Source organism: Carcharodon carcharias, chromosome 22, assembly GCF_017639515.1.
Source record: "Carcharodon carcharias isolate sCarCar2 chromosome 22, sCarCar2.pri, whole genome shotgun sequence".
Lineage (NCBI taxonomy): Eukaryota > Metazoa > Chordata > Chondrichthyes > Lamniformes > Lamnidae > Carcharodon > Carcharodon carcharias.
Genome location: NC_054488.1, coordinates 7,247,650 through 7,268,643, shown reverse-complemented (window position 1 = coordinate 7,268,643; position 20,994 = coordinate 7,247,650). Strand labels below are relative to the sequence as shown.

Here is a 20,994-nt window from a genome sequence, read left to right as displayed (position 1 = left end):
TTCAACTGTATTGCAATTAGAGACCGAAGGACATTGCAACAAAATGCTCAATTGCTACACTTTCAATGGCCTTTCATAAAACATGTGAAAGTTGTACATTTCCGAAAATCAGGGGGAATTTGTTTCGGACAGCTGCAGCATTTCAAGCAGGATGGTGCAGAATCTCTAAATTCCCCTGATAGTCATTAAGTAAGCACACAGATAGTGACTGGACTTAACAATTTCTCTTGCTAATTTGTTTTTAATGCAGAATTCATAATTCATTTAAAAACTTGTAAGGTTTTTTTTCTAACTATAGGTGTTAGTTGAACAAATGTTTCCCACAACCATTGCTTAAATTGTCATATACCTTATATGAACCATTGATGACTGAAACAGCCCTATTGCAAAATTTCTTTTATCACAATTTTTCTGATGTGTGTCTTACAGATAAGGTTAAGATGTCAAAACTTAACAAGTCAGTCAAGTACACCAATTGTGATCAACATCTCATTTAATAAATTTCTTGTATCTAATTAATAACCTACGGAACAACATATTGATGATATTGTAAAGGCAAAACAATGTAGCAATTGAGGTAACGATTAGCAAAGAAACTTTCAAAACCTTCAGGATTTCTTCAGCAGATGATAAAGTGACTGTCAGTCAACTGCCTTGCCATTGACAACCACTTTATCAACTGGAAAGAGACCAACTGAGGATCTGCAAGTTTATGTAAGTACCAGAAAAATATTTGCATAACCAAAGGTGTGAGTCATTACACTAACTGCACATCAGTAACTTACTCAAATTCATTGAGTTCTGATGAAGAGTCACACGGACTTGAAACGTTAACTGTATTCCTCTCCGCAGATGCTGTCAGACCTGCTGAGTTTTTCCAGCTATTTTTGTTTTTGTTTCAGTAACTTACTGGGTGTTTAGAAATGTTATTTTTAATTTGTTTGATACAACTGTCCTGAATATCCCCTGAGGCATTCATCCTGAAACTGAACAAACCTTGGAAGTTTGTACAGTACCAGTAAATCTATTATTCAAACCTGCACTAATGCAGGCTCACAGGTTTCCACAATAATACATTTGTTTTCAAGTTCACTTTATAATTAGCATAGGTGTCCTGAAATGGACACTACAATTCTAACATGTTGTTTGGCTTGTAGGCTTCCACTGGATTTAGTTGCTGTGTGTGTTGCAGTTTCTTAGCTTACAGTGGTTGTTGTGGTTTCAAATTATATTGTTTAAAAAACCCTCATAATCAAAGTCATCCATGATGCAAAGCTATAAACATGGCATTTTCCCCTCTAGTAAGCCAGAATGAAAGTATTTTTTAAATTATTGGACTCACCCAATTTGTGAAATTTTATTGTAAATTATTTCTTTGGTCCTGATGCTAAAGTTGCTTAAACACACCAAGGCGAGTAGTTGGTTGTAGGTAAATTTGTTTAAAATAAAAATGCAAATTGACCTTAGGAAAGATTTTGGAACAATTTAAAGACATGGTACCCTTAGTCCTTCAGTTAAACTGTCCTAGGCTTCAGCCAGATTAATGGAATGTCAATTATACTTAATCAAATTGAATTACATCAAAAACTGCAAAAGTGTAGCCATCATCTTCCAGTGGGTTTTGCTGAATGAATTCGTTTTGTTTAATGCTTTACTTGGCAAGGACCATCATAGGATGAGATAAATGCAATCTTAAATCTTACTTTGGCTAACTGTTTTAGTTATAAACTTTAATTTTTCTCCAATTATTTCACCTTTCAAGCATTATTTTTATCATCAGGATAACCTGCTGCTTCCTTGTAAGTTTGCAACATTACTATAGTTAGCATTAGCATGCATTTTTGAAAACTGATGCAAGATTTCAGTCTGGAGATATGAACAAAGAATGTTGCCTCTTAAAATTAGCAAGAACATTGAAGAAATGGCTTCACAGATGTTGGTACCTACACAGCTCTGAATTTGGAACTGCAAAGCAATAATACAAATAATGCATTATCTTTCATTTTCTATTGATGTGCAAGCTTTGTGTCATTCAGTCAATCCATAAGACAAAAGACCTTTTTGGATTAAAGACATGATTGTAGCTGCCCATTTTTTTGTTTATCTTGTTCTGCATATCTGTCTTTGTTGCACACCCACTGAAGACTTTTTTTAAATGTTACTGGAGTTTTTGACCCTGATTGTTTCCCTAGTTTGCAGGCTCTTGACCCAAATGCCTCATTAGCCTTACATTCTGGATTTTTTAATGGACAACTGGACCAGCAGCACTCTGGGAAAGGTCAGGCTAATATCCTGCAGTTTAAAGAACAAAGTAACTAACCCTAGTTTTCTCTTTAGTTGCTTGACTGCCACCTCCTCTGCTCTGAACAGACTTTAAGGCTAGCCAGGTTTAATGTTAGGTTACACATCACTTCTCTGCCTTTGGAAATAACTTAGCATTAAAAAGCATTGAGGGGTTGCAGCATGCCAAAGCCGTTCTGATAGGTTGTTGGAAGCACATTGAGTGCATCTGGTTTACAAAACAATTATTCTCTTGCTTTGGAACTTTTGTTGGCAGAGTAAACTTAGTTATTTTTTTAAACAATGTAAATTGTAGAAGGATTCTAGCAGAACAGAATCATTTGAAACCTGCCACACTGAGATCAACAAAACCTAAGTTTAAGTTCATTTGTAGAGCATGAATTTGGAAATCGTTTTGAGTTTCGACCGGTTTTTTTGTAAGTTGATGTAATGGATGTGCAGAGGTGCTGAAGTACAGAACTGGCTGATATTTATGTACAATCGGACTTCTATTTCATATCTTTCACCTTTATTCATAGATTAACTTTTATTTTTGCAAAATCACAAATATAAGGTTGTAAAAATCCAAATAATTATTAATGTAATTTACTTTTCTCCCTTTTTTTTTGCTTGATCTCAGAACAGCTGTCCAACATGACTACCTTTGTGTACTATTTGCAAACTTAAGTGGTTTGCTCAGCATATCAAGTTAATATAGTTCATAAAAGCTGTGATCTCAAACCATAAAATGTGCTTGTTTAAAGTTTTAGGTAATTAGGCCACTGTGAGGCAAAGGACAATGGATTTCTTTAGAAAATGTTCAGCATGAAGAACATTTTTTTCACTGAGTGCAATTAGGCTCGCAGACGATGGAGGAACTTGTGTTGTATAAATAAAACACTTTCCTCTGTGCATTAAAAGATTACTTTCTCCCCTGTATTCTATTGTGACCATTATCCCAACAAGCTCTACCTAAGCACCATAAAAACAGTAGGTAGCAGCAGAATCACATGGAAACCCCTGCCAGCCAATCCCGTTCCAACTCCTTAACTGGACACAATGCCTAGAGTGGCCTCTTCACAGCAGTCAAATTACTTCTGCTGCACAAGCTCCTTTCATCTCGCACTGGGAAACAGTGGATTGTTTTCACTCTGAATTACAGAGACTAATTGTAAGGGGGACATGGGGAGAGGGGAGGAGTGAGGCTACTGGGGTGGCCTGGCCCCTGCCAGCTACCACTGAATGTGGCCACAGCAGTTGGGAAAACATGGCTGAGCGAGATAGGAATCTCCTGCTGAAGGTGGAAACAAAAGCGATTCAGTCCAACAGGAACTTCATGTCAAACACCCATGCTTTCCACACATGGTGTACTGCCAATTATTGTTCAGGACCATTCAAATAGCCCCCTCATCAAACTTCTTTTTACACATATTCCTTCTTCCTTGTTAAGGTTTGCTTTCCCCTGTAGCTGAAGTCAGCTGTATCAAAAGAAGCCAGTTGATCTGTAGGCCTGATGCTCAGCAATAGATTCTTTTTGTTTTGAACCAAAATGAAAGGTTTATGTTATGGGTTTCTAAAGTTATATGTTGAACATTTATTTAACAAAATGCTGGTCTGCAAGGATGTTTATTAGCAAAATTAAGGAGGGAGAAAAGAAACACCAAGAGCAAAGAATACAGCTAGGGCTAAACCACTTCCATTACACTTACATCAATTATTAACTCTTAATGCTCCAGTGACCCATCGATTCATCAAGAGGCACAGACTTGGCATAAACAGCTCATTTTATTTTACCAGGAAATTGATGCATGCTAATTTTGACTATAAAGTTATAATAGTATCTGACACCTTGAGGGCTTCTTCCCATGAAGATCCTTACTTGATAAAGTAATTTGTGTGCAGATTGATGTTTCTCAAGTAAAATATTGCTACTGAGGCTTAAACCATGTGGATAATTAGTTCCCGCTAATTTTGCAGCAGCAATAGTTCTCAAATATCTGAGATACATCAGTGAACAGTTCAATGTTTTTTCCGTGAAATACTGTGCTCTCCATTTTAAACAGCTGCAGATGAGAAGGTTTTTATTGTGCGGTTGTACTAATATATGTTGGTAGTCTAATGAGTTATTTGGTTTATGATACTCATCATTGACTACAAACTATTTGGCGTTGCAGGTATGGTAGGCTATTAATGCCTTCCTTAGCTCATTTCAGTATATCTCATATAGAGTGTGAAATGCCTTCTAACAAGCGGCAGACAGTTGTGCAATTATGTAACTGGAAACATTTGGCTTTAGTTGGTTGCTTCTCCACAGCAATGCCAGCCAAGCAAAGGATCAGTAGCAGAGAATAATCTTAGCTATTATTGTTAAAACAGCAGAACCTGAATGTCAATACTCCCTCTGACTATGATAATCGCACGGTTTGACCACAGTTAAAGCATCCCATTCTTGTAATAATTCTCCCACTTTCCAAGCATGAGATACAATGGCTAAGACGGTCCAGGACGTAACTGAATCAGTCTACACATGTGGAAGATTTTGCATGGACCTAGGGATTTTCAAAACTCCAGCTTGATGTGGAAATTGCAACACCCTAGGGTAAGAAATCTACGGGAAGAGAAGGGAAAAAATAACTCCTGACAACAGCTGTGACATTCTTACCAAAAATGATCACGGCTGCTGCATAAATTGTTTTATCTGCTGCCATCTTTAAAATCATGCAATCATATTTTTCCTTCCTGGTAATGAAGGTAAATGCAAGTTACTGAACCATGGTGTAATGCCTTAAGCACCTCCCAATTGAAAAGCTGAATGTGTTGGCATGCGTGAAACATGGGAAATTCAAAAGCAAAATAACCATTTTTGATTGTCACCTTAGTGCATGGGAATTCCTGTCTAAAATACGATGCCTGAGAAATGTTGCGCAGCGTTGGAAACTGGCACAAAATAGATGTCACAGCCAGAATGTGATTCTAGATTCACTAGGAATTGGACCTTGAGCCTCACCTCTATAATCCTGATGTCCTATGGACACAAATCCAGGGTGCAGTGCAGCTCATTTGATTAGGGCTTTGGGTAGTTGAGTTGGCACACAGGTAATGTCTGAGTTGGTACAGTGGGAGTATACGGCAGAGGGCGAACTGGGTTGGCAGCGGCCTGCAGTTTTTTTGTTTGGAGTCAGGAGCAGCACTCCTGTACACCCTAGCGTCACAGACCAAAGGATAACATTTTTAAATATCTTTGAGGGCAGCCTCCAGTGGCCCCTTTAAAGAAGGCTGGCTAATCCTCTAAAGCTGGTGCATGCTCTGCTAGGTTAATGACGAATTTGGAATGGGGTCTTAAATGGACATTTGACCCACTGTTTTATATATTCAAGGTGCCTAATACTTGTTTCAGGGGGCCCACCCTGGACACAAGTGGTCCACCAAATAACGAATAAGAGGACAATGCTCTCTCATTGTGTGTACACACTGGCTAACATGGTTTATTTCCATCTTTTGGAGTGAATTCTCCAATCCTTACTCCTCCTACCCATTCCCAAAATAATCCCGGCTGGGCTCAAGAAAGCTGAAACCATCCAGGGCACAGCATCTGTAAAGTCTGAAAGGAGGTAATTAACTCTCTGATCTTGGATGATAAAAAATACTTTGACTATTTTTATGCTCATATAATACAGCAGGAGGAAGTTTGAATGTGACTGTTCGGAATACATTATGGGTGCATATGGTTGCAATTCCAACTCATGGCACCCGAAGTGTCAATGGGTCATAAATATCCTGAGATTCCCCCTCCCAACAATTAACTACAGCTAGTAGATATCATGAAATGTAAGAACAGCTACAATATTAAGGAGGCTTTCAAGACACGAAATGGTCCGTGCCTTGGGCTCCAAAATTCTGACCAATTATTGACATGAGAAGAATTTTGATCCAATCAGTAGCTTTTGACTAATAACAAAATCAGTAAATGTCAGAAGATTGTGCAGAAGCTACCTGTGAGAATAGCCGCAAATGATTCTGTTAAACCTTGTAATGCAATACTAGCATCTGGTGCCCAAGCTCCAGAATGGTGCCAGGTTCTGTTCTGGATGCACTTGAATTGAAATTCCTATTTTGAGCTTATTGTACTGATGCACAGCAATTTAACGTGCTAAAAGATAATGCATCAGGCAACAAATGAGGTTATGCCAAACATGGCACTTGTGTGATAAATTATGGGGTGTGAAGTCCATCATGTAAGTGAGTTAGTTGCAAGTCAACAAGCCAGCTTTTTGGCAGCATCGGCAGAGAAGAAAAGAGTTGACATTTCGAGTCCTCATGACCCTTCCACAGAACTGCCAATGCTGCCAGACCTGCTGAGTTTTTCCAGGTAATTCTGTTTTTGTTTTGGATTTCCAGCATCCGCAGTTTTTTGTTTTTAAGCCAGCTTTTTGTTCCTTTTTGCCAAGCCTGGATTGAGTTAATGTCATCCTACTGTCTGTTGGAACCAGGTGGCAACTGAACTATTCATTTGAACAGGATACTGTTGAAAGTTGCTAAACAGTAGAAATTATCCTATATTGTGAGTTTTTCACTTCAATTGATTACTTGATATTTACTATATAACATTCTTTGGAGAGAAGATGGCGGTCATAACTGTAAAATTATGGAGTGCAGGGGTTGTGGTGGGCGTCAATCCATTACTTTTGAAATTCATTTTCAGAAAATATATCAAATGAAGCCATATGGGAAACAGGAGGAAATTGGTGAAGTGGAATATGCTTGACATTCTGAGTTAACTGTAGGTCAAAGCAAAAGTAGTGGATTCATTGAAATTGACAAAGGGATAGTGTGTTTTTGTTGAAGTCCATTATGGAATAACTCACACTTATATAGAGTAACATGATAAGCTCACTCATTGCACAGCGTGATAAGGTATACATTTTAAAAAGCAGAGGCAATTGCAGTCAGCCCTCCATGTGGCAGAGGCAAGAAGGTGCCACAATGGACTGTTTGCCAGACAGTTTGGAGCAGCTAGATTGCGCTTTAGCAGATTGAATTTCAGCAAATGTCAATCAAACGTTCTCATGACCAGCACATCACGGCCTCCTGAGGTGGGTAGTGCACACCTGTTGAAAGACTTATCAGGTACTATAAATGTAACCTTTTTTTGAAGAGCGTTAAGAGCTTTGTTCTGATTGAGGCCCCAAACTACTGTCACTTTGATATGCTCCTTTTTTTCTTCAGCGATAAGATGGGTCAGTAACAGGTTACCAACACCTCTGGCAAACAACCAAGATAAATAGATTAATCACCTCGCCTTTAAAAGTCAGTGCTAAGTGGGCATTGCTGATTTACCACACAAACACAGCCTTTTGGGTCTGTAAAGGCCTGCCCTACAATTTCACTCCATTTACTCATTTCATTTTAAAAGTAGACAGAGCATTAACCAGTGCACACTGTTTTACGCTTATATTACATTTTCCTTAAGATTCCTCAACAAAGGAATACCCTTTATAGCTTTTATTTTAGCCCATTTTTACTTGATGTGAAAATCCTTGCCACATTGTATTCTTTAGTTGGGGGATGGTGAGGAGAGAGACTTGTTTGTACAATAGACGTCTCTGTCAGCACCCTTCCACAGCACATAGTGTAATTTTCTAGTACATGAGACACCCAGAGCAGTTATTTCCTCCTCCTTTCCCTTAGGAGGGTTGCATAACTGCCATATGGTACTCCATCTAGCAGCCTGGGCAAGAATGGACAATACTGCCGTGATATTCCCCTCACAAATGCTTCAGTGAGTTCAAGTCATGCTATGAAATACTGCGTGGATCATCACTGTGGGGAAAGTAAAATGTCCTTTCCAGCAGTGAATAGAATATGGATTTTTGAACTCTATTACAAGTCATCAATTGTAGATTGTGACAGAGGCCTCCCTCAATGCATTGACTTAAAAACCCCTTGAAACTTTCAATTAAGCACGTTGACTTGAGAAAATGGCCTGTCAATGTTTAAAATACAGCTGTTTACGTCAACAGGCAGATAATGGTTCAGCTGACTGCTTTTAACATTTTTAGACCTCAATAAATACTGCTTAGTTTCTAAAATCCCTCAGAAGCTTTGCAAAAATGTCAGTAAGTCACCAACCTAGCAGATAGTAATTCTTATTGGACCCTGTTGAAATTTTGAGGAACTACAGTTTACTTCACCTTGAAATAGCAATGTAGAAATCCAAGGTCATTGTACTTACACTCTTGTTTATCAATTGGAATCTAGCAACCGACCACCTTTCCAAGAAATGTGTAGTAAATTAAAGCACTAATCAATCTGTGCCTGGCACCATGTATGCGGAGTTAGAGTGGTGGGGCACACTTGTGGGTCAGGTGTTTCCCCAACTTGCTTGACTTCAAAATCAGTTCTCTCACACTGGAGACCACAAATTTCTCCGATAGGGAGGGAGGTAAAAGATTGTCACCATATGAAGTTCTTGCAATATAGTCCTCTTCTGTTTACTCGACAGAGTGTTACTATGCCAATCAAGCCCCGCTGGAAGCTAGAGCTAATTTATTGGTGCCCATTATTAAAAGAGAGGGAATGTGCTTCTGTGCTTTAACATTTTAAGTGTAGAACTTGTGGACCATGAATATGGGGATTCCTAATGCTATTGCCTCTCTAGAATTTCTCTGCTTTGCCATCAGCTGGAGAGGTAATGTGCATGTGTACTTAATGCACTTAACCCAATATCAATGTACATAAATTAAAGGAACAGCTGTTCATAGGTTTGACAGGACTGTACAAGTTGAGTACATCAGGATCTAGAAAGGCTAATCTGCCTTAATTAAGTTAATACAGTAGTTCATCTATTGCAGATTCTTTCCAAAACAAGCTATGGCATGCTCTATTTTTATATAACCCATGCCTTATGATTGGAGAGGTTCTCATTTGGCTATCTTGATTGTTCACGTGTACATCACCACCTTTCAGTACAAACCATATGTAAGAAAGAGAACTTTTAAATGCTCCATTTGATGTCATGTATTTGGAGCATAGATTATTGAAGCAAGTTTACTGTTAACAAGAACTTCATTTAATTCAAAGTTCAATTTTTCTAACTCATTGGCCAGGGCAGCTATGTTCTAAGGCAGTGGAAGAGCAGAACAGGCCATCTTTTTGACTGATTTGCCATAAAGCAAAATGCTGTTGTAAATTCATTCAGTGGCGCACCTTGTGAGAAATGATAAATGTATTTGGAAAAAACATGCCTGTGGTCCTGTTTTATTGGTTTAGGCAGGTCAGTAATATTCTTGTACATTGGTGTGATTTTTTTAAATGATTTCAAGGATTTGGGTAAAAACAAAAGTCCAGATGAAGCTGACTTTAATGTGTTAATGTGGGAGCTAGGTTTTTTTTTGGGTACTGGTTGAATCACCAAGATCTGAGATAATATGGAGGATTTTTTAGGGAAAGGTTGTCATGGTAAATTGTCTTTCAGGAGACTTGAGTTTTTTATTCCCGGCTAGCTATAAAACACAATCAATGATGCAACAACTTAATTGTTTTGCCAATATTTGACACATTTAAAATTTAGGTCATAACTATGTTATCAAAATTTGCATCACAAGTATTGTATATGCCTCTGAATTTTTGTGCAGTGGGTCCTTTCCTCTTTTAAAAGCTAGATCCTGATTACATTAGGCTCTTTGATTTATTGAATATCATACCTGGTTTAATTTTAACAGTTTACAGAAAATTAAAATGGCTGAGCACTGACTTTAATCAAACTCAAAATTAGTTGGTGAGTTAAGAATCCTAATTTTTTCCTTTTTAATATTTTGATGTTTAAACGGCCAACAAGATGGTTTGGTTGCAAAACTGTAGATCAAATCTTTCTGTTCAGCTGATTAAAGCTGTAATTGGGAGTCTTTGTTTACAGAACCATGTTTTGCTTTAGTCAACCACTTGGTTAAATGAACCTTTGTTTGATGTGGACCATGAAGATTGTCTTTTGATGTTTCGTTCATTTAGGCCCACCTTCAAAGCATTAGTGAATCTTTTAAAAATTCTGAATGGTGCATGACATTTATAAGGCATAGGATGAGGCTCCCCTGCCTAACAATTGTTGATGGAACCAGGTATACTGCTTCAGAATAAAAGAGGATAGTGCGGTCTGTTGCTTGCTTCCTGTAGTAGGCCTTCCAGCTTTGTGTGCTGAAGTTGAAAAGTAAATGAAACAAACAAAAGACTTGAAAGTACGACTAAAGTAATGTGAAAGAACATCTGTTTGCTGATGAAATCTCGAAATACCTATACCTTATAAATCATATCGATGCAGTCTCCCTTTTCATCTAATGGTGAATCAAGCTTCATAATCTTTTGTTGCTTTCAAACCATTGAAATCACAATCAAGCATATTAATGACTACACACATTTTACGCAATCATTTACTTTATGTTGATCCAGATGTTCACTTTATTCCTTTCAGAATTTTAAATCCAAATGGCATTGTGCTTAAAAAGAATCCTATCCAAAGTTACAGATATCCAACGTTATAGGGGATGTTTTTTTAACATTCAAGCTATCGCTAGAACTCCTGCTTCCAGTGGTGTATTTGATCACTTGCTTCTCAATAACAGGGTAATATGAGATGATGTCCTAGTCTGTGCACAGTACATAGAGAACCTATTTTGTAATGTTGTACTGAAAGCTGTAGAAAATTGCTTTATAGCTTATTGCTGTGTCAACTGTAAACAATGTACATTCTCTGGTTGTTTAGGAATATTATTCTGAAACAGTGAATATATTTGATTTTAGCTGCAGAAGGTGTGTGAGTATTCCTGTATTTTGTCAATGTTTGATCACTGCTGTGTTCTGCTGCTTTTCAGAATTCAATCTTGGTCAGATTGTAAAACCTCATGAAAATAACACAGGTTATAATATAACTTCTTAAGTTATGTTAGCTGCTTGTTGCCATAATGATCTAGAAAGCTCAAGTTATGCTGCCAATTCCATGTCTTATAAAGTATTAAAAGGCCAGTTCAATTTCAATGTCACAAAAGAGCCAATGAAAACACTGTAGAAACAGTGCTTGGAATAATATTGCACTTGCTACAATGTCCAGGTGGTCTTGCATTGCCTGCTTACATTTGATTTGGATGATTTCATACATGAATTGAATAACACATTTGTTGCAAAGCTAAAACCCTTTCACAACAATGTGATTGGGTACCAGCTAGATGTCAAGGCAAGTGACTTGTGCTAAGGGCTAATGCTATTACTACGATTGTATAAGAGGGCTGTGAATTAAGCTGTATGTTTTGAGAAAACCCTCCCTGTTCAAGCAAGTCTTCAGCATTAGAACACTCCCTTCGATGACTCAAGGCATCTTACATGGAATATAAGCATAGTAAATTTGTAGGGTGGAGATGAAGCATTAAAAGAGATTAGTAAATCTGCTTTAATACAGAACTCTGAATCTAAATTCCAATGTTTCAGATAGCATGTCACAGATTTTGAGAAAGCTAATGAATATTCTTATATAGAGTAATGCTATGACCCAAAATATCAGTAAATAAATAGAATGAGATGATTTTTAGATATTTATTAATGCCGATGGGGAAAATATTTAATGTCTCCTGTTCCTAGGCAATAATTTACCAAAGACCTCCCTTTTATTCCTGTTTGCATGAAATATTGCAGTTTTTAAAAAAAAACAATGCTCAGAACATTACATTTATATCTCACAGCAAATTTATTTTTGTACACACTATCTGATATAGTTCAGATTGAATCACTGAACTAAGTGGACCATGATACAAAGCTCTGACAATTTTTATCAGCAGTTCATTAAAGTATTATCCAGGTAGAATATTTCTTAATGATCTGCTCTTTGCTAAAGTTCAGCTAATTTAATTAGTACAGTATTAAAGAATTATGCTTCTATAAGTATGATATTTACTATGAATTAAATGTTCCAAGAACCTAAAATATAGCTGATGAAAATAAGCTCACTGAACTCCAACTGCTCCTTTATAACTTTGTCCCTGGGAGTACTACAATCTGTCAAGCTAAACAGTTTTTCTACATTAACTCACTTGTTAGTTTTTTCTTTAATGTGAGGGAGCCAATGAGTATCTGTCCATTATACGCATGCAGAAGGTGTCTATTCCTGTCATATGGGAGGACTTGTTACAGTTAAATAAAAGAATCATTTACAAATGCCCAACTTGCCTGTTGACAATAGTCAGTGAATATTCTGCTGAGGAATGTGAGCAGATGAGCACAGTGCCCCTCTGTGTAGACAAAACTTCCAGTAAAGAGCAGGGATTAGATTATAAAATGACCACCTGCTATTGAAACCTTTTGTCTATCCTTGTTCCCTTTCTCTAATAATTAAAGATCCAAGACTTCATTGCTTGTTTCATATTGTGTCCAGAACTTTGCATTTTATTTATTCTGAACTTTGTGGCTTTATGTGGAATGAGTCCAAGTACTGTACTTAATACGCAAAATAGACCAACCTGTTCTTAGACTAAATCAGGTCTCTACAGGTATTAGCAGAAGAGCTGCGTTTTTTTTTACAGAAATCTTCATTATATAAGACTGTTCTTGAAAGCTAGTAATATACGTGTGATCCCTTAATATAACTCTTAGGAGACCGACAAAGGTAATACGAATTATTCAGCAGAATAATCATACTTACTGAAATGGAACTCGTTCCATTGGTTGCACTCCGTGTACTTAATAGTATGAATTACCTTGAAATAGATTTATACATTTTGGGAAGAAAGAAGTGCAACCTACTCCTCTTAATTCAAGGTTGCTTAATTTAAACCTTGATGATTACATATTATCGGGTGCTATATTCCCATTTTGCTGTTTTAACATTGCTTACTTCAAATGATTAGGTTTTGATACAAATTGTTTCTTGATTTAACTGGAATGGTGTGTACTGACTCTGCATTGCATTAGATTAAGTACCTGAATCATGGGCACTTGAAAATTTGTTGAAGTCCAGTTGCTAGATTTTTGTATATTCACCAAAACATGACCCCAATTGCCTTTCCAATTAATAGATATTCTGATCCAAATGCACTTAACAGCAACAGGACTTTACTGTATTAGGGTGTGTGCTGCAATTATTGCCTATCACTAGTTGTCCTGAGAGGGTTGTGGTGGACCTTCTCCTTGAGCTGCTGCAGTCCTTGTACTGATGGTGCTCCCTTGAAGGTTTTAGGCAGAGAGTTCTAGGGTGTTGGCTCAGAAGTAATGAATAAAAGGCACTATGGCCTTGAATTTCCATACAGTTCTCCTGCTGCAATTTTAGTGGAACATTGGAGGAAATCCTAGTGAAAAATGCTGCTTGTACCATTCCTCAGGAGGTTCCAATGATTTGCCACCAGAAAATCCAGGCATATTTGTCTAAGACAAGTGTGACTCGGAGGGAACTTGGAGTTGACAACATTGTCCCCCTCAGTGGTCATGGGTCTGTTGACTTAAATGTTTCCATGCCTTAGGATTTATCTGGCTTGATTTATTGTCCATAGTTCAGTTGACCAACGCACCAATCATGTTGACTGTGCGAGTTGGTGTTGCAACTGAGGTGACCATGTAGGTAATTGCTCTAACTAAGACTGGTGCTCATGAGCCTTACCCTTGTAGGACAATCTGTGACTCATCTTCACAACATGCTTATAGTTAAGTCTGCAACTTTCAGCACTGATACATCTAACATGAATAAACATGTTCTATTGCTGTTTTCAGCATATTTCCATATGCTGAACATTATTTAATTTAACAAAAATGGTTTGTTTATTTTACAATTGTCCAAGGAAAGAATTATTAATGGTTCTTGCATGAGAATCAAACAGCCTCAATGGTTGGGCAATATTGTGAAATCCCAATAGAGAACATATTCAGAGAATATATTGTCACTGTCATAGCTGGTATATTCCAGGAACATATTTAAAAATTCACAGTGACATAGGATTCATTGTCAGAACATTCAAGTTTCATTTTTGGGCAGGAAAGAATTCTACAGCAATCTGAACATTGAAAACAGGGACCCTAATTATTTAAATCCCTTTAGCTTTTTTTTGTTGAACTGCTGTAATGGCTATTGATTTTAAATAACTATGGGCAGAATTTTCCCCCGTCAGGGGGGAAGTTTAAGAGTAGGCGCGCAGAGGCACACCTCCGATCGGCGCCCTCGATCGGGGGGGGGGGGGCCACCGCCATTTTATGTGGGTGGGCCAGTTAAGGCCCACCCAGCGTGACGTCCGCCAGAAAGCACTCTGCGCTCCCTGTGCCGGCGGTTGGGGGGGGATTCCCTGAGCCAAGAGTGCGCTCTTTCGCACATGTGCATGAAAGAGGGCACTCATCTCCTGAGGCTAAGAGCGTCACTTAGTGAAGCTTTACAATAAAAAATCTGAAAAATAGAAAAAAAAAATTCCCTGACATGTCCCCTCAAGTGACACTGTCACATGAGTTGGGACATGTCCATAACTTTTACATACACTTTAATTACATTTTTAAAAACCTACATGAAACCTCATCCCACCCATGGATGAGGTTTGATGCTTTTTCTAATGCCCGCCAGGGCTCCTGGCCTGCCCACCAACCATAAGGTTGGACGGGCAGGTCCACGAATTAGTTTAATGACTCTGACAATGGCCTCAGTTGGCCATTGACAGGTCGGCGGGCACATAGCTGATTCTGCTGAGCCCCCACCTACCTGAAAACTTAAATGGGACGTGGTGATGTCGGGAGTTCCGCCCAACGTATCCCGTGTCATTTTACGCGTCGGCGAGCAGGCCCCGCCTCCCCGCTCGCCGACCAGAAAATCCTGGCCTATGATATTCACAATGTTCTGGTTTTAATAAGTGCTTGTATCTTTCAATAACATGAGGCAGTTTCAGAATCAAGGGCATTCTGACAATTCAGTAAACTCCGGGAGAGTCTTAAGTAGTTACCTTTTTATCATATTAAGCAAATACCATTACCAAAATTTTGGATAGGGCACCTTGGGATGTGTTGCTGGTTTAATAGTCTATATAAGTCTACAGCAAGTTGTTGAAGTTATGTATGTCCCACCTATTCCTACTTACCCCCTTCCAGGCAATTTAGGCAAGAATCATTTTTACTAGTGCTTAATCTTTAGCAATTCTCCTAAAGCTGTTTTGTTTCCATTGAGACACCAATGAATGAAATTTTTGAGGCCAATAATATATCAATTGCCAAGTCCCAGGCTGTTAGAGGCTACATATATTCCACATAGTTACATTTGTTGCAGCTTTTCAGATAGCTTTGACTATCTTCTTTGCTTCTGGTCTTATTCCTCAGAGGATTTTCTTCATCAAAGTATCTTTCTTTTTACTCAGGGATTTGATGCCTAAAACACTGGATGGACAAATCACCATGGAGAAAACTCCCAGTTATTTTGTTACCAAGGAGGTAGCTGCCCGAATCTATGCAATGTCCAAGGATGCCAAGCTAATAGTGGTGGTTCGGGACCCTGTCACTCGGGCTATTTCTGACTACACGCAAACTCTCTCCAAAAAACCCGATATCCCCAGTTTTGAGAGCTTGACCTTCAAAAACAGGACTACAGGCCTGATTGACACCTCATGGAGTGCTATTCAGATTGGCATCTATGCCAAGCACTTGGAGAATTGGCTACAGTACTTCCCAATGCACCAGATTCTGTTTGTGAGTGGAGAGAGGCTGATCAGTGACCCAGCGGGAGAACTAGGCAAAGTCCAAGACTTTCTGGGTCTGAAGAGGATCATCACAGACAAACATTTCTATTTCAACAAGACCAAGGGCTTCCCTTGCTTGAAGAAGCCAGAGGGCAGCAGCAAGCCTCATTGCCTGGGCAAAACAAAAGGCAGAACCCATCCCAACATTGAGCCAGAGGTGATTCAGAGGCTGAGAGACTTCTACCGGCCTTTCAATATGAAATTTTACCAAATGACGGGACAGAACTTTGGCTGGGACTAAGGTCAATTTAACCTCATGTAATTACGATAAAGACATGTGAATTTATTGCTCTATATATATATGTAACTTGTACAGAAATCTATTTTATAATAATTTATTTTTAATTCTTAAGCAATTAATTCACTAAGCTGCCTAACCACACTGTATATAGATCAGCCCATATCTTCTAACATTCCACCGTTTTTAATTGCATTGCTCATTGATGGTGCTGTCATTCATTGATTAAGATTTAATATCCAAAAGCACAACTTTTTGTTACGGGTATTCAGTGTTCATATGGTCTAATAATTGGGCATTTGACTCCTTGCCGGTCTATATTGGCTTCATGCAGAAAGTTCTGGTTGTAAAAGTCCATCAAGAAAGCAAAATGTGGTCCAATGGTACGAGTCAGTGCAGAAACTGCACATAACTGTTGAGCATAAGAAAATCTTGTTTGCCTATTGACAACAAAAAGGGAAAAATAATCAACCTATTTCCATACCTTGCTTAAATCACTAGTTGTAGCAACTGTATCCAAGGCCTCTAATGACCAGATAATTACCAGTATCTTGCTGCATCTTGCTGCTTGGGTCCTTTGTTTTGTCTTCTCTCTTTAAGGTCATCAAGACCATTGTCTATTCATTTCAAAGCATGAATTAGTCTATCATTCTGTGAAGTTTGTGTAAATGGAGATCCCAATATTGATTCCAAACTCCCTCTCCCATCAACTTGGAGCCAAATTTGGAAAGACATCCATTTATTCTCCCTCTTGTATTTAGACAGCCATATGATTAATTTTGATCAGTTGGGTTGTGACCTATAGACTGAAAATTCTCTTCATTTAATACCCATGACCCATGTGGCAGGAAGATAGTTATAATCATTTGATTATGGCCAGCTCGGAGGCTGCCATAAATGCCTGTAAGGTTATTGTGAAAATGGAGTTGTCCAGCTCTTTCACTGGTCAGCTATGGTCCTGCAGGCACCATCATCTCCAGGGTGTAATGGTTATGTAGTTAACTCGATGTTTCGATATTTTGTGAAAATGTTGGTTGAATTCTAAAATGTAACATGGTTGTGAAATAAGAGGAAGAAGTGATGCTGTCAGTTCAAAATGAAACATGAACCAGTGCTGCCTGAAACGGTTTGCTGGAATCTGAATATTGATTTGCACCAGTGAAAGAGTTGGAAATCTCCTGAAAGTGATTACAAAACAACACAAAACACTTTGGCAACTGGTAATAGAGAAGTTATTTTCAGGCATGAACTTTAGCTCAAATTGTGTCCACACATTTCATAAGTAGGAAAATTTAAACCAGGAGGACAACCTGTGCAAAAACGTGACTTATTGTGTATTCCTGGTGGGTCTTGGCTATGTTCAAACCTTTATTGGATCCTAGCGTCTTGTTTGAGCCCTGGGCAAGAAATTGAAACCAAAAGGACCACAGTGATGAAATCTCCAACAATGTTATTCAAACCCATTTCTATGTTGTGCTACAAATAATATGCTGCCTTTTTTATTTAAGAAAGGGGCATTTCAATCCATTTGTCTGTTATTTAGCCTACAAACACACTGACCTATTAAGATTAATTAGAATTTTTGTTAATGAACAAAGCACAATTTTTCACATTTTTTTTATTTTGATTTTTGTTAAGATTCTCACTTTGCATGCTATCCTGTTTTAACCCATAGATTCAGGTTTTGTCTTTTGAAAGTAAAATCGTTCTTGCTTTTAAGAGCAGAAAATCTTGTCCAAAATGCCACCTTTCAGTGACAACGATTGTTCCTGTACAAAATGGAAGCTATCTGTAACGTGCTATGATGTCAAATGCACTGAGGCAGCAGCAAAGTGCTCTATAGCACTTATGCCATTGAAATGAATTACACATCTGTTCAGTTCTGCCCTATGCGTAATATCGCAGCATATCCAATCCATTGTCTTCCGAAGGGTAAATTTATACCTTGAAATGGTGGTTAGCTATCAGTTTGTAATAATAAATATGTGGTTGAGTTTTATTCAGCCTGCATTCAGAAGTACAGATATTAGCAAATTTCTTCTGATAATATTGTACTTTAGATTAGTTAATGTGTAAAAAAAAGTAAATCAAGTATTTTGTGGTATGTACAACAGAAAATTAATTTTACACAGATAAAAATGTTTCTTTCTAGGATATTGAATAAAAGCATACTGTTTCTTATTATGAAGAAACAAATAAAATATATTTTACCAAACTGATGGTCTTTCTTTGTTCTGAATATGAAAAGTTTGTTCATAGCTTTAACAATTGAGTGGCTCTTTACCCTTCAGATAAAAGGGAGGATGTAGAATTATTTAACAATTAGTTTTATTGCTCTGATATTTTGATGTATGCTCCCTCCCTTTTAAAGAAGAAAAACTTGAATAAATCTAGCTAGAAAGACATGCAATTTATTCACAATTACACTGATAATATGAACAATATTCCAAATCCAATGTCATAACTTCAAAGCCAACTCAACTGGAACTGAATTGATCTGTACCTTTATCTAGCACCAGCAGTCTCCCTACTGAAGAAATGCAAAAGTTTTTAAATAGACACTTTGTGAATAAAGCTCATTAAAAGTACTCTTTTTCTTTCTCAATGTGGCAGTATTACTTAATGAAGATTACGAATAGAAATGTTGGCCTAGTTTATGATGAAATGAGATTATCTGTTCAAAAAACAACCAGCCATAATACCATACACAGTTCTTATAATATTACTGTTTAGTAGTGTGGGAAAGGGAAGTTATATGAACCGAACCATGAATGCTGCTCTTTTGGGGTGTAATCTTAACCCTGTGGGAAATGGACAGGATTGGATCTGTTCCCCATTTTACACCCCTATCTGCAATGAACTGAAAGTAAAATCAGGCAGATATAAAACAGGCAGCATATCTGATCCAATAGGTTCAGGACATAATTGAACTGATTCCTAGAGAGAGAACGGGATAAAGGATATGATGATAAGGGAGATGATAGAGTTGGCCTACTGAAAAAGGAATAGGCTTTTTAGCTGTTGCTAAATATTATGCTGTCATTCACTGAGTACCTGGTAGATTACAAGGAGGTTAAGGTTTTAACACTGCATTCACCTGAATAAAAGCCAGTTTTAATAATGTGAAATGCTTCTGCTCACCTAAAGGTCGAGTTATTGTTTATTCAGAGTTGAGAAATGTCTAACCTACAAAATGGATGGTTTTTGAGCGTGATGGAACAAACTGATAGCTGTTTATTTTTGTACAATAACAAACTTTTATTTGAAAAATGGAAAGTCTCACTATATGAGCTTTAAAAGGTAATTAATTGTGAAGGATTAGGCCTAACAGCATTTCATGCTTTATTCCTCTTTCTGCTACATGTTTGTAACTTTGAGAAATTATCGAGATGAATGGTTTGCACCTCTATGAATGCTTGTGCAAGTATTAGCTCAGATCTATTGCATTGCCAGGATCAGTGAGCCCCCCTCCAAGCCTAATGATCTCATCTATACATGAGGTTGATTGAAACAGGATAATATGTAAAGTTAGCTCGAATTATATTTTTATGTGTTTGAGATAGTGAGACTCCCTCTAAAGATGTATTGCTTTATGAGTTTATTTCGTAAATGTTGAGTGTTTATTATAGCGCACACAGACAAATATGTCCTTTTTCTAACACTATGTTCTTTGACACACGCTATGAATTGAATAAATATTGCAAAGCTCTCCTGTTCAAGGTAATCAGGGGTTGTTCACTGTCAATTGTATGGACATCTACATATTTATATTTGCTATGCGTCTCGTCATGTGGAAAATTGCAGATTAAGAATAAACACTCAGCCCTTTAACTATTAAAAGAACTTTTCAGTTGTCAAAGTGTAAAGTCTGTTGTGTATTTTAAAAACAATGTTAAATCCTAATGTTGAAATGTTATTGAAGTAAAATTGGAGAACTGTACTGAACCAAAGAATTTTTCTTAATTCATGGTATTTTTTAATAAAATAAAAAGTCATTAAAATTCAGCTTTATTCTATTATTATCTTGAAGGGTTAAGATTAGGGAAAGGAAATCAACATTACATCAAAACCTGCTGACTTACAGCCAAAGGACAATTTAGGAGTGGTTTTGGAGGTAAGCATGTTTACACTGGCAAGAGTCTGGAAACTAGATAAATAATTAACAGATTAGTATTTACTGTAAGGGTGTGACTGCAACTATTCATTTGATGGAATTTCCTAACTGTTGTTTGTACATTGACATTTCTTCAGATTTCAACATTTTTGAGGGTGAGGGGAACATTGGGTGGTTCAGTTGGCTGAGATATTTTGTGGTTTCTGAGATTTTGAGTCTGATTTCAGTCTCAAATTTTGGGATTAATTTGTCTCCCTAGGTCTATTTAAGCAGCGTAGCATGAATTTAATTCCTAGTTGCCATATATTCACAGCAATTAAATAGGTGATAAATGAAGTACATTTCTGTGGGTTGGGGCAGATTGGGGTACTTTAACCCAATGGTTTTCAAACTGGGGTCTCTAGGCCCAGATACTTTCCAGGAGGTCCACAAAATAAAGTGAAATATGAGGTGGGAGCAGAGTACAGCTGCCAGATGTGTAGCACAGAGTGGGCTGGTTGTCTCACCTAGAAAGCAACATGCAAGGATAGACAGACTCTGCAGTAAAAAGCAAGCACTCATCCCACTGATCTCACTCACTAAGTACCTACCTGTTTTCTTAGCAGCATTGTGAAAACACACCTTAA

General features: G+C 37.7%; 1 protein-coding gene across 1 annotated transcript in view; it reads left to right on the top strand.

Annotated features, from left to right (window-relative positions):
- The window catches only part of LOC121293933 (heparan sulfate glucosamine 3-O-sulfotransferase 3B1-like), a 28,437-nt gene extending 8,256 nt beyond the window's left edge, over positions 1-20,181 (top strand). Inside the window, exon 2 of the mRNA XM_041217407.1 lies at positions 15,639-20,181. Within this exon, the coding sequence (XP_041073341.1) occupies positions 15,639-16,257 (619 nt within the window). The 3' untranslated portion in view covers positions 16,258-20,181. The remainder of the gene's footprint in view (positions 1-15,638) is intronic.
- Positions 20,182-20,994: the final 813 nt, after the last annotated feature.